Below are 12,805 nucleotides of genomic sequence, written 5' to 3' on the forward strand. Positions count from 1 at the left end.
AAGGTCGCAGTGTAATGTTCCGCCTTTTTTTCTTTGCCCGGTATTTTGCACCACGGTTCTCAATCTTCTGAACCCACGGACTTTGTGTATGGCCTTAAGTAATTAGAATAATAAATAAGTTGATATCGCGAAAGTTATTAAGAAAATTACAGCAATCTGTTAATGGGGACTTGTAAATTTGTTTCTGGGGTCGTTTTATCGCTGACAATTTAAAAAGGCCATTTACGATGATTCTAAAAAGTAATTTTACAGATACCATAATACCCTGGCAAGAGTGAAATAGTGCATGTAGTAAAACAGTTTAACTTCCCGAATCGTTGCACTATATGGAGCTACACGTTCGATAAAAATAAGCGTCATGAAAAATGAACGATAAGAGTTAAATTAAACAGGTAAAAACATTACTTTTTTTGGCTAAATATTAATTATACAAAAGCATTTATTAATGGCACTCTCTCAAATAAGTATTACGTTTTCATGATAAATTGATCATTATGTTTAATGTGTATAATGTGTGGGTACACAATTTCTAGATGGAACACTCGCGCAACCTTGCAATTTAAGTAAAATAAAATCCGTTCCAAAGCTTCTGTTTGTTAAGTTGAAATTAACTCCGGCACTAGATTTTATTTTTACATAAAGCTGTGAGCCATTTACCCAACAGCTTGCACAAGTGTTAACTACGGTTCAATAGCAATAATAAGGTCTCAGAGAGACCAAAATACTTACAGCAACCAGATGAATTTACCAGAAAAGTTTTTTATTGGCGAGGATTGTAGTCTATGCGACCAGACTAGAGTCACCTAGAAAAAGCTTAACAAACTTTCTCAACGTTTATCGTTAATATAGTCTTAAGTTAGCAAAATTCCTGATTTGAATCGAGGCTTTAATGTCTCGATGCTATCTTTGTTTTTAAGATACCAAAACATTAGAACAAAACGCGGAAAACAGGTAGTTGTTGGTAGAATAGCCTGGTGACCTCCCAAGTATCCCTGACAAATACGATACACTTGTTTCTCCTATGAATACTTGCCTTGGCTTATGTTTCGTGCTTAAATTCCACGATGTAAACTTCGCGTCGCCGCGATATTTGGCCAAGGTTTTCTGCAGTTAAAAAACGCATTAACTATATCAGCGGCAACCCATTTGGACAACGCACTTTTTCACGCATCGTTGGTCTGTTGACTGTTGCAATTCTTCTGCATGAGCCAAGACCGAAGAATTCCACATTTTTGGTCACATTGTAATGGTCCGGCAGGTTTTTATTTACCCAGCATTTCGCAAAGTGTTTCTCAATTATTTTAGACCACGGACTCAATCAATACTGTAGCACAAGTGTTTGTGGTCTCAAGTAATAATAAGAATAATAAATAAGTTGATACCACGAAAGTTATTTCAAAATGTTTAGCATTAGGCTCATTGCGGACTTGTAATTTTACTTCTGTGATCCGTAAAAGTTTAGGGGAGGGTCTAACGATCAGGAATGTGCATAGCATGTACTTTGTCGATAGTAATTTAACAAACATTAACAACTTTATTGAGGACTCACCTTAAACCTTAAACTTAAACGGAATCAATTAAATCTTAGGTCTCAGGGTAAAGAAACACCGAATTAACACAATAACATCAATTTTTATATCAAACACGAATCGCGAGTTTTATCTCCTTAAAACGCATAGCAAACTTTGTTGTACATTGCAATAATTTTCGCTAAAAATGTTTGCCAACGGTAGTGGCTGTTTACTAATTTGAGTAACATATATTGTGCACTAGGTATTAATAAAATAAAAATCATGATTGCTATAGATTGTTTTCATTCTGATTTGTAAAATAAGTCTTCAGTTGTTTGTTGTCTTTCGTGTGCCCAAAATGTCAAATGGACTAAGTTCTTTAGACTGTGCAGTCTGATTGTCTCATATTTCGATCACTTTTTTCACCCTATCTTGACGTGCTGTAGCAATATTTTGCTAGGCGAGAAATGTGCTCGACAAATGCAGCAAATGGTGGCAGCAGCAGCAGAAGGAGTGATAATTTTACTAAACAAGTTTTCACGATTTTTGACATAATAACAACTCAATTAAAAATTTTCTTGTGAATTAAAATTTTTACACCATAACTTTTTCTTAGAAAGTCAAAGCCGTATAGAAAGGCTGCTTGATTTGGTAGAAGTTATCTTTTTTTGAAAGTGAGTGGTAAAAATTCGTAACAGTCTGAAAAAGCGTTCCGGTAACAAAACACTTTTTCCAGGTTAGGTAGCTTTTTCACCAGACTATTCTGTCATCTCTTTAAAGGTATTATTGTAAGATTTCAATTGAAAAACTGATACAAACGGTGACATCAGGTTTCTTAAGGTTATTTGTGTTTAACGGCTCAAGTTTTGACTTAATTTCCATTCTGGCCAAAACCGCTTACTTATTTATAGACTTTATAGCAAATAGTTGCTAAATTTAGCCCATTTGATGTCAGCTGTAATATAATACATGTTGTTCGAATGAGATACCTTTTTTGTAGAACCACAGCGAGCAAACATTTAGTTTTCGAGTTTGCACAAATTTTTAATGCTCAAAATGTCAAATGGCCTGAGTTCTTCAGACTGTGCAGTCTGGTTGTCTCCTGTTTCGATCACCTTTTCCACCCTATCTTGACGTGCTGTAGCAATCTGTCGCTAGGCGAGAAATGTGCTCAAAAAATGCAGCAAATGTGGCAGCAGCAGTAGCAGTAGATAGATAATTGTTTTTACGTTTTTGTACATAATAGCAACTCAGTTAAAGACGGGTTGTTAAAGACGGGAAGTTATCGAGTTTGCACAAATTTTTAATTCCATTTATTAAAATTTATGTGTTTCAATAGAAAAAATATTGTCATCAATTTGTCATCAAAAAAATAATTCGACGCTGACTCCTGCCAAAAATACTAAGCACAATAATTGCGAGTGTCGCCAGTGGCATCTACACAATATTGTTTGACTGCGGTCCTTGTCATTCCGATTAGTTTCTAGTAATATTCGATTTAAAATATCCCGAAAATTGCAAAATAAATTGGCTGTAGGTGACCAGAAATACGGAGGAAAGGTTTATTGCTTAACACATATAACATATAGGTTAGATTGGGTTAAGATTCCACGACAAGAAAGTTATCACAGATACACAGGATGGCAGGATGATAGATTAATAGGAATGTACAAAGAACGTCCTTCGAAAGCGACATTAACACTCTTCATGCTTAACGTCGTAAGTGATAGAATACATGTTACAGAAGAAATCAAGCCCAATGAAATCCATTACCGATCCACGTACTGGTTGGAATCCGACGATTTTCGATCCCCAAAGAAGATTTTTTCCCCCGTAACGCTTGAAAATAGGTGATGGAATGGATCGCTGTGGGACAAAAGGATTTTGTATTGTAAAACAACACTCTGCAGTTCTTGTGACCTCTGTATTACGAGAGCAAAGAAGGCCTTTGGAAATTAAATCCTTCACTCGATAATGTAAAATAAATAAGTACAATACACACGGATTTGTAACGCAGCTTGATAATATTGAATTTCAAAGCCATAAAGTTCGAGTAAATTGTCATCATGTATTTCACTTTTAAACTACATTTACTGATGATGATATAAAACGTAAAGAAACGTCTTTATCAAGATAATGTTGATTTACTCGACCTTTTGGTTTTGAAATTGATTGCAAAGCTAAAATAAATGAAGGAGTGAAATTAAAACGAATAAATGGATTAATCAAGTTTCGGGATCACTATTTGCTTTACTGCAATTACCTTTTTTGTTAATTTGCTAATTACCTATTGCTCTGGCAAGGATGGTTAAAGTCAAGTGATAGTTGTGCTTTCTTTTAATTGAAGCAGGGTTTTAACCTTTGTTTGTAGCATCCTAATACTAATCGTAAGTATACCATCGAAACTTGGGCTGCCCAATTATCCCTTAACGTTTTTCAAGCTTAAAGTGATCAAACAAGAAATAAGTCAACTTTATTAAATATGGATCATGTATTCATATTGCTCCCGTAACTGTTGGTAAATTAAAAAAAAATCCTACAGTAAACCAATCTCAATAATACAACCATATAAAAGTTTTTCGCTCCCACCCAAATTACACGGCAACAAACTTTTGGGTGGCAACCCATAAGTTGGGAAACATTGATAGATTCAGAGCATTGTTAAAACACCCAGGGTAAGACCTTAGCTTAAGGTGGAAGTTCCTCTTTTCTTTGGGCTAGTAGTACTCGAATCGAGTAACCGTGCCAGCCGAGTTCAATGTGAGATACGTACCAATGCATTTTCCAGATAATGATAAACGCTGTTTTTTGTATCTGGATTTACATCCTTCCTCATGACGACAGCATGCGATGGAACTCTTCCAAGGTTGCAGTCTCGCCATTCAGACGGAGTCACTCTGCAAGCACACAAGTACAAGTTGTAGGGGTGTTTGTCCGATACTAGAGCAGTATCGATACTCGTCCAAAACTAGGGTAGTATCGATACTTGTCCGATACTACGATCGATACTGGTCCGATACTAGGGTAGTATCGATACTTGTCCGATACTAGAGAAGTATCGATTCTCGTTCAAAACTAGGGTAGTATCGATACTTGTCCGATACTAGGGTAGTATCGGTACTCGTCCGATACTAGAGTGGGATCTGTGCAGCCGTAACAAATTAATATAGGAATTTAAGCATGTATTTTCGATCCAAACCAGCGATTTTTTTTATCTTAATGAGGTCATTTAATATCGGAATCGGATCGCGATTGTTTTTCACCAAATTATCGGGAATCAGTATCGGATTAAAATGCCAAGTGTCGACATCTGTAGTAGTAGGGTGTCGATAATATTTAGATGCTGGCATGGTTTCGGTGCCGATCAAATACCATTTTAACATTTTTCTTTTTTTTCAGCCATGGTTTACAAATTAACATAGCGTTTACCTTAAAAACAAATGTATTTAAAAAAATTGACTTTCGAAAAATAACTCAACTTTTGAACACTAAAAAATGTGTGTCTCAACACCTAAAAACATTACGGTTTCATCAATTTAATGATCTTGTCACCACAGGGTTTTTGATTTTTAATTTTATTTCAATACCCGTTCTTTAGGGGTGAGGGCTACCTACCAATCCGTTTCCAATTGTGTACATGGTGAAATTAAATTGAAACGTTCTGCAGCATGTCAGACTATTGTTATTAGTCCATAAAAGACTACCATTAAAGTGGAAAAACACAAATTTTTAGTAGAAAACACAACATTCAGTTATTTAAAACCGGAAAGCACTATCTTTGCACATTTTGACCACATTAAATGAATTCATTCAACACTATTCGTACGGAATTTCCAAGAATATTGGGTCATTAATATTAGACTAAAATACAAAGTATGAGTAGTTCCTTAGAGCATAGTGGTTTGAGGTTTTAGTTAGACTTAGCAGGAATTTAAAATCTCATACAAAAGCAGTTAGTATTTCGTGAATGCTAGGAATAATTCTTAAGGAAGGATAATGGCTTCAGGTTGTAGTTAAATGTAAAATGACTGAGATACAGTAGGTATCGTTTTGTAATGTTTTGAAGAACTCTTTAATAACGTTCAGCAAGGTCAGTAGGAAGGCACTGATTCTATGTATATATATATTCACTGCTGAGACAGATTGCAAAAAAAGTTGCTAAAGTATGAAGAGTTCGACAGTTTTAAAACGTTGATTGGCCTACTTCCATATGGGTTTTTTAATCCTTTACTTTAAGCATATTAAAAAATATTTAGGAGCATAATGTTTCGAGGTTGTATAGTAAGACGTAGTAAGAATATCACAGCCTATACAGAAGTAGGCGGCACTTTGAACAACATTCTGAATATCTCGTTTTTTTCAACCAAGTTGAAAATGAACGAAGAAATATTAAAAACTGTCAAAGTACTAGCTACTTTAAAAAAAAATATTGTTTTACCTTTCTTTATTTGGGCAAAGCAAGCGAAGATTGTTGGAATTCGCTGCCCCCAAGGCAATCGTTTCTTTGACGAAAGCAATCTCGCCTGCCCCCTCTTGCATGCATCTGTCAATTATATATAGCACTGTCAATCATATATAGGGCTATCAATCAAACAGCCGTCAATGATAGTTACGATTATCAATTTAATAGCTGTTAAATGTATAGCGAATTTGTCATTTATACGATTTAATTAATCAAATAGCTATGAACCATGTTTACGATCATCCACCACATAGCTGTAAATATAAAAAGAAAGAAATCAGAGTCAGTCATTTATAAGGTATTTCTTTTAGAAATTATTTCAGCGCTAAGGGCATTTTTGCTTAACAACCCCAAACAATTTTTTTATCAGTTTTGCTAGAGCAACATTGCTTGCAGTTGGTTTAGACAGCTCTATTTTTATTTTCGGCCAAGTTATCGGTTTTAAAACGAAATCAAGTATCGTCCATCTTTCGTGGTACGAGTATGCCGATTGCCAGAAGTCAGATAACTTTTTTTCTAAGGGCCGAGTAACTGTTAGGATTAAAGACCACGGGCTGGATATGACGGTTTCTTTCAAACTAACTTATCTTGGCTATTACTTAGAGAAGAATACACTGAAAAATATCTATTAAAATATATAATTAGTTTGATGAAATTGTCTTCCAAAAAACTTTTGCTTAAATTTGCCTTCGACAAAGTTTTCTGTTAATAAACTGTTATTAAATGAATTTAGGAATCAGGTGGAACTATGTTAAGACAGATTTTATTGAATTCTCAACCAGTTGTGCTTTATCAGACACGGTTGTGCAAAAACTTGTGGAGAATTCAACACAATTTGTCTTAGAGTGCCATATTATTCCCTAATTAGAATTAGACAAATACGGCCATTTACAAAAATTAAATGAATTTGGAAGCATTAGGAAAATATGCCGCAGGCCAAAAGAATTGAACTGACGAACCGAATTTGCCCTGCTGGCCGTAGATTGATGACCCCTGACCTCTGACCCCTGGTTTATGCACCTGAGAGCGCCGTGGTATCCATAGTAGCGTTCTTCGTCGTTTCTCGCGCAAACGTAATCGTGGTCGACATTTCCAATACAATTCCGACACCACTTCGCATAGTTGTGTCCAGGCACCTTGCTAATGTAATCTGAGTCCAAGGCTCCTGGGGCGCAGCTGCTGAGCAACGAATCTAAGGGGAAATTCACACACGAGAATAAACGTTACACTTGAGACGAAAGCAGGCAAAGTACGGGAAATAATCAGTGTTTTAAAAACTTAGGTCAGGGATAGCCAACAACTCGATCGCGATCGACCGTTCGATCGTCACATTTTACTTGGTCGACCGCGTCCAATGTGTGATAATCATTACAGTATAGCTGTCGCACACAAGCGGAAATAAAATGACCAATTTTTGTCTAAACAAGCATAATAAAGCGTTCTTTGAGGTAACAAATCAACCTCTATAACAGGCTTGAAATGCAATTAACGCTCAAAATGTTAAATAAGTGTTCTTTTGCTTTTTTACTGAACCATTTGATCGCGAGTCTCTAAAAATATTTTAGTCGATCGCCATCAAACATATTAAAGTTGGCTTCATAAGGCAGTGTTTCTTAATCAGGTGAATGGTTCACCCCAGGGTGAATAACATTTTTGCAGGGGTGAACCAACCAAAAGTGGCGAATAAGGGTGAACCGCCAGAAATGGATGATAGCTCTGCAGTAAATCGACTACTAAACTGTTGTTTTTTGGTTATTTTTGGTGACTGTGTTTTGTGCTTTTGTAGCTTTATAACTCTGGACTCAAGAAAATGTAGATTTGCAATGGAAAACTTAGTTTAAGTTATCTTAACAAAATTCGAAGCAACCTAAATCATTTTGTTGTGTTATATATAGACGAGATAGTTTTATCATATCATGAGACAAGGGTGAATGAAATCTGGAGATAGATGCTAGGGGTGAACAAACTAAAAAAGTTTGAGAAGCTCTGACGTAAGGCACTGTTTTTAAATGACTTGACTTAAATAATGTTTTGACAAACCAACGTCGACTTACCCGGATTGACGCCGTTCAACTTGAACCAGCCCATGGGCATGTTCCACCCTGCAGTTTTTCCCACCCCTGTGTGGCATGAAGTGGCCCCTGCGATGTTGTGTAGAGACAATTCAGGCCGGGCATCTTTTTTCACGACCGCCACCGCATGATAACTGGTGCCTGCAACAAAAAAGCCGTTTTTTTTAAATATCGCCCGAGTCTGGCATTTAGGACGCTACAAGAATTAAAAAAAAAATCATCTTTGAAGTGTTTGGGTTTTTAACGAAGGTATTTTTTTGTTAAGAATACAATAAATACATTACCTTGAACAACCATTACTCTTTTAAATGTTATCCTTTGCTTGTACCCGCTTAAGTGCACCCGCTTGATCGTACTCACTTAAGTGTACTCTCTTGAGTGTACTCGCTTGAGTGCACCCGCTTGAGTGTACCCACTTGAGTGTACATACTTGAGTGTACCCGCTTAAGTGTACTCACTTAAGTGTACTCTCTTGAGTGTTCTCGCTTGAGTGTACCCGCTTGAGTGTACCCACTTGAGTGTACATACTTAAGCGTACCCGCTTGAGTGTACTTACTAAAGTGTACTTGCTTGAGTGTACTCGCTTGAGTGTACTCGCTTCAGTGAACTCGCTTGAGTGAACTCGCTTGAGTGAACTCGCTTGAGTGAACTCGCTTGACTGAACTCGCTTTAGTGTACTCGATTGAATTTACTCGCTTGAGTGTACTCGATGGAGTTTACTCGCTTGAGTGTACTCGCTTGAGTGTACTCGCTTGAGTGTACTCGCTTGAGTGTACTCGCGTAAGTCATATTTTTACCTCCAAAACCGTAGTCTTCTGCAGCAACCACCGTCAAGTTATCACGATATTTGAAAATATCTCCGCCGTCTAAAGTCATTAGGTCAGCTTCTCCTCCCTGAAAGACATTTTTCATATATGTTTGTATAAGTTAAAAATTTACTTAGGCGACGTCATAATATCATAATATAATAATAGATAAAAGATTCATTTTTTTATTAGAAAACGTTTCGGCAAGTGCTTTTGCCATCATCAGTGCAGTATGCGAAAACGTTGCCGAAACGTTTGCTAATAAAATAATGAATCTTTTATCTATTATTTGGGCCACTCTCTTTCTACTGAAGTTTATGAACAGATCCGTGTTTAGTGTTTCTAAGTCGATATTTATTTAATATTAAGACCCAACTAAAATGTCGTATATATGCTGTCAAATGAAATCGTAAAGTGAATGTAATACTGTCGAGCTCAATTGCGCGCAAATATACAACTAAGGCTTAGCAAAAAAACGATCTGTGAAGTGTTTAACATTACTATATGTCGTCACGTTTAGCACAAACATTGGGACGTCTCGTTTTAACGTAATTTTGTGACGTCATGTTTCGACGTAAATTTGGCAGGCACGTTTTGACGTTTATGACGTCAGCCCTGAAAAAAATTTCATGGTGCCCCCAAACAGAAATTCTGGATTCGCGCCTGTTACTGGATTTCTGTGCAAATTTTTCTTTGTAGAGTTTATGAGTTCACACGCCGCAACATGCCAGTGCATTTATATGGCAAAATAAAAAAAAATAGACTTTACACCACAAAATGTAAAGGGTAGAAAAACTAGATTAATTTCGTCAAACATTATGAAATCGCTACAACAAAATTGTATCGTGTTTCCAAATTTTTGCAACGCCTCTCCGCCAAAAAAAAGAACACGTTGTCCTCTTACTATTATTTGATGAATGCAGTTCTCAGTACTTCTGCCGTGAACGCAACCAAAAGGGAATCTTGGTGCGCCGGTTGACGATGCTGACATTTTCGTCAAATAACGGCACTTAATCCATTCGGCCATCGACTTGCAGCACCAACGCTGACGGGCTGTACACGACGCTGTTTACAAAGCAAACGAGCTTGAATAATTTATTTGTTGTTTTCAAACACAGGAGGAACTCTAAATTTATTATGAATATTATGGCCTTTTCGTTTTAAATTTTCAATCATTTTTTTAGCAGTATATATAGTTAGTGAAAAAGTTCCAACAATCTCTTGTTTTTAAAATGTCAAAGTTGTACCGACAAATGCTTCGGAGTAGGGACGATATTATCTAGTTGATGAAAATTTTCCAATAAGGTCTTGATGTTTTTAACAACGTATAGTTCGAATAGTCGGTGAAATTTTATTAATAACTTCTTGCTTTTTAAGAACAACGACATATAGCTGGTACAGTTGGAGGACTTCAAATTTATTTTCACAATAAAAAACTGAAACAATGCAGAATTGGAAACGGCTAGAATGTCTTATATATGTTTTGCGTTTTATTTCGATAACGATTCTCGATATAATTTGCGGAAAGTCATTGCCTTGTGATTTGAAAGCAGTAATACCGTTTAAACAAGAGTAAACAAACGACGAAAACCTACAGGTAAAAACGAATTATGTAAATGCAATGTAAATAAAGCTAATTTTTAAATTGGTAATTTTCTTTTGGTGCAAAATTTTGCCTGGAAAACCTAGAAAAATTTTGTATTTCATCATTGGCGCCGATACCACCCTATAGTATTGTGTGGGGTGTTATAAAATTACATTGCTAAAACATATAATATTGCTTTATTGTCGATTTGAGTTACATTTTTTATAACTAATTTTTTGACAAAAGTTAATTTTTTTATATTAGACACAGTAAGTGAAAGTTTTTATTAGACCAGCGTTGTCCCGTTTTTAGGTTTTTTTTTTTTTAATTTGAGCTGCGCAGAAATATAAACCAAATGGTTAATATGGCTTATTCATATAACACCACAGTTTGATTTGTGCTAAAATTCTCGTTTAACGCGGCAGTTTATAAACCAAAGAAAAACTTGAATCTGTCCAACACTTGGATGGCACTGGAAGCACAAACTAAGGAAAAATCGGAGACATTTTTATTGGCTATATTTGAAAGTTGTTTTTTGATTTGTTTTTATTAAGGCACATTGCAGTAAAGGTACTATCAGTCCAATAGATATTTTTCCGCTGTTTGTAATACGAAAAGGTTATTTTTCGAAATAGAACACAGTTTAAGAACCACTGGAACAAGATTTACCTGATTAAAAACGGTAAGGCTTACTGAGCACAAAGTCAGTAGGAAAGATAAAATAAAACTTACCAAGAATTGCCACCAGAACAAGAAGGGTCTTCATCTTTTAGATCAATGTTTCACAAAGTCGACAAGTTCGAACGAGACTTACAATGCAGCTCGAACCTTGGATTGCAGCCTCTTTAAAGGTTTCCCAGCAGTCACACAAAGTCAACTGTTTCCGGGCGAATCACTATTTTCGTTCGAAGCACTTTGGGTCTCTCGCGTTCAAGAGATTTCACTGACAGATCATTTCCGTATATTGCAGTCGCAATCCAATCGTTCGCTTACCTTGGACTTTTGCCCGCCAATCGAAACATATTGAAGCGAAATTCAATTGGTACGACCGCGACCCATAAGCCAATCGTGTGGCCAACTATTGTAAGTCGGAGTTTGTAAAATTAAGCTACAGGTTAAGTCTTGAATACTGCGACAAATTGCAAGTGTTTTTACTTTATAATATTGTTTTGAACCCAAATTGGGCCGCCGACTGCAATAGTTGACAAAACATGATTGGATTTATAAAGATTTGTTTTGAGCAATATTCCTACAATACATGACAAAATTTAGAAGGCTAGGCGAAGATCAGGCTTTGATCGATAAATTTGATTTTAATTTATGGTGTTTTGTGTCCACTTCAAATTTATAAAAGAAAAAACTTGGTTCACCAAAGCTTAACTGTTAAACTTACAAACAGAGTTAGCTCCATATCAATACTCCGGTGCGTCACAGCTTATCGCATACTTCAGCGGCGTCTAGTATTATTATCTAATCTACGTTTTTTCAATGTTATTTACTTATCAGTATAGAAGATGGGTAACCCACTCTCGTTTTAACTATTAACCCTGATGAGGTCAGCTGGTATCTGCTGCCGAAACGTCGGTTTATACTTCGTTTACACCAGAAGAGCGATTTCTATCTTTTGTTAAACTTACGCTTAGCATTTCGATCGCCAAAGCGTCATTGTTAAACTTACACTTAGCGTCTTTTGGGTCTCCTAAACTTCGCTGTTAAACGCTTAAGATTTGGGTCGCTGAAATAAGGTTGTGAAACACCCTTTTACACAAATGGTATATGTACACTTGTACAGCTAAATAGATCACACGTATTTAGAACCTATTGCGAAGAGAAGCGAACCATTAACTTTAGTTTAAATGCCAACGACTTGACTTGGAATTGACGTCCTATGGCAATTAGTTGGACTGGGACTTTGGTCGCTAATGACTTGGAGTGGTAATTGACTTGTTGTTTATTAAAAATGACTTAGACTGGAGTTGTTTTGCAAATGACACAATCGCGCATAACAACGTTTGGGTCAATTTCGGCTTTAATTGGAGTGTCTGTTGTTTGTGATTTTATCGATCAAAGTGATTGGTCATGCCAATCTCATATTGTTTAGGCTTAAGGGCCGTTTCGACAAGAAAATCGCAAAAATACCCCATGTGTCATAGTTTCGCATTTCATATCAGATTGTCAGCACGACAGTCGACAGGGCGTTTGATTTTCGACTAACTCGTTCGTTATGTGTTTTTTTGGATTTCTTTCCCGAATTAATATCCTTTCGAAGCGACTACTAGCCTATACATTATACAAGGAAACTTAATACAAGGTGTGTTTGTATTGACCCAGCGTCATTTGTCTGATAGTCACTGTTTAATTTGCTGTTT

The 12,805-nt window shown here is 36.3% G+C and overlaps 1 protein-coding gene across 1 annotated transcript; it reads right to left on the reverse strand.

Moving 5' to 3' along the window:
- Positions 1-3,043: 3,043 nt before the first annotated feature.
- Positions 3,044-11,308, reverse strand: LOC146135222 (serotransferrin-like). Its single transcript, XM_083395312.1, has 8 exons — positions 11,169-11,308; positions 9,756-9,916; positions 8,843-8,939; positions 8,028-8,186; positions 6,994-7,165; positions 5,950-6,054; positions 4,285-4,408; positions 3,044-3,377 (listed from the first exon to the last, which is right to left on the reverse strand). Exons 1-8 carry the CDS (start codon positions 11,200-11,202, stop codon positions 3,207-3,209), a joined length of 1,023 nt encoding a protein of 340 aa, XP_083251438.1. The 5' UTR covers positions 11,203-11,308; the 3' UTR covers positions 3,044-3,206.
- Positions 11,309-12,805: the final 1,497 nt, after the last annotated feature.

Source organism: Ascidiella aspersa, chromosome 8, assembly GCF_963924565.1.
Source record: "Ascidiella aspersa chromosome 8, kaAscAspe10.2, whole genome shotgun sequence".
Taxonomy (NCBI): Eukaryota; Metazoa; Chordata; class Ascidiacea; order Phlebobranchia; family Ascidiidae; genus Ascidiella; species Ascidiella aspersa.

What these genes read in the sequence shown, in the direction of transcription:
- LOC146135222 (XM_083395312.1), bottom strand. Translation starts at nt 11,202, where the DNA reads ATGAAGACCCTTCTTGTTCTGGTGGCAATTCTTG. An exon ending in CTTTGCCCAAATAAAGAAAG is followed by an intron (nt 4,409 to 5,949) that starts GTAAAACAATAT and finishes GTGTGCTTGCAG; the next exon opens with AGTGACTCCGTCTGAATGGC. An exon ending in ATTATCTGGAAAATGCATTG is followed by an intron (nt 3,378 to 4,284) that starts GTACGTATCTCA and finishes TTTGTCCCACAG; the next exon opens with CGATCCATTCCATCACCTAT.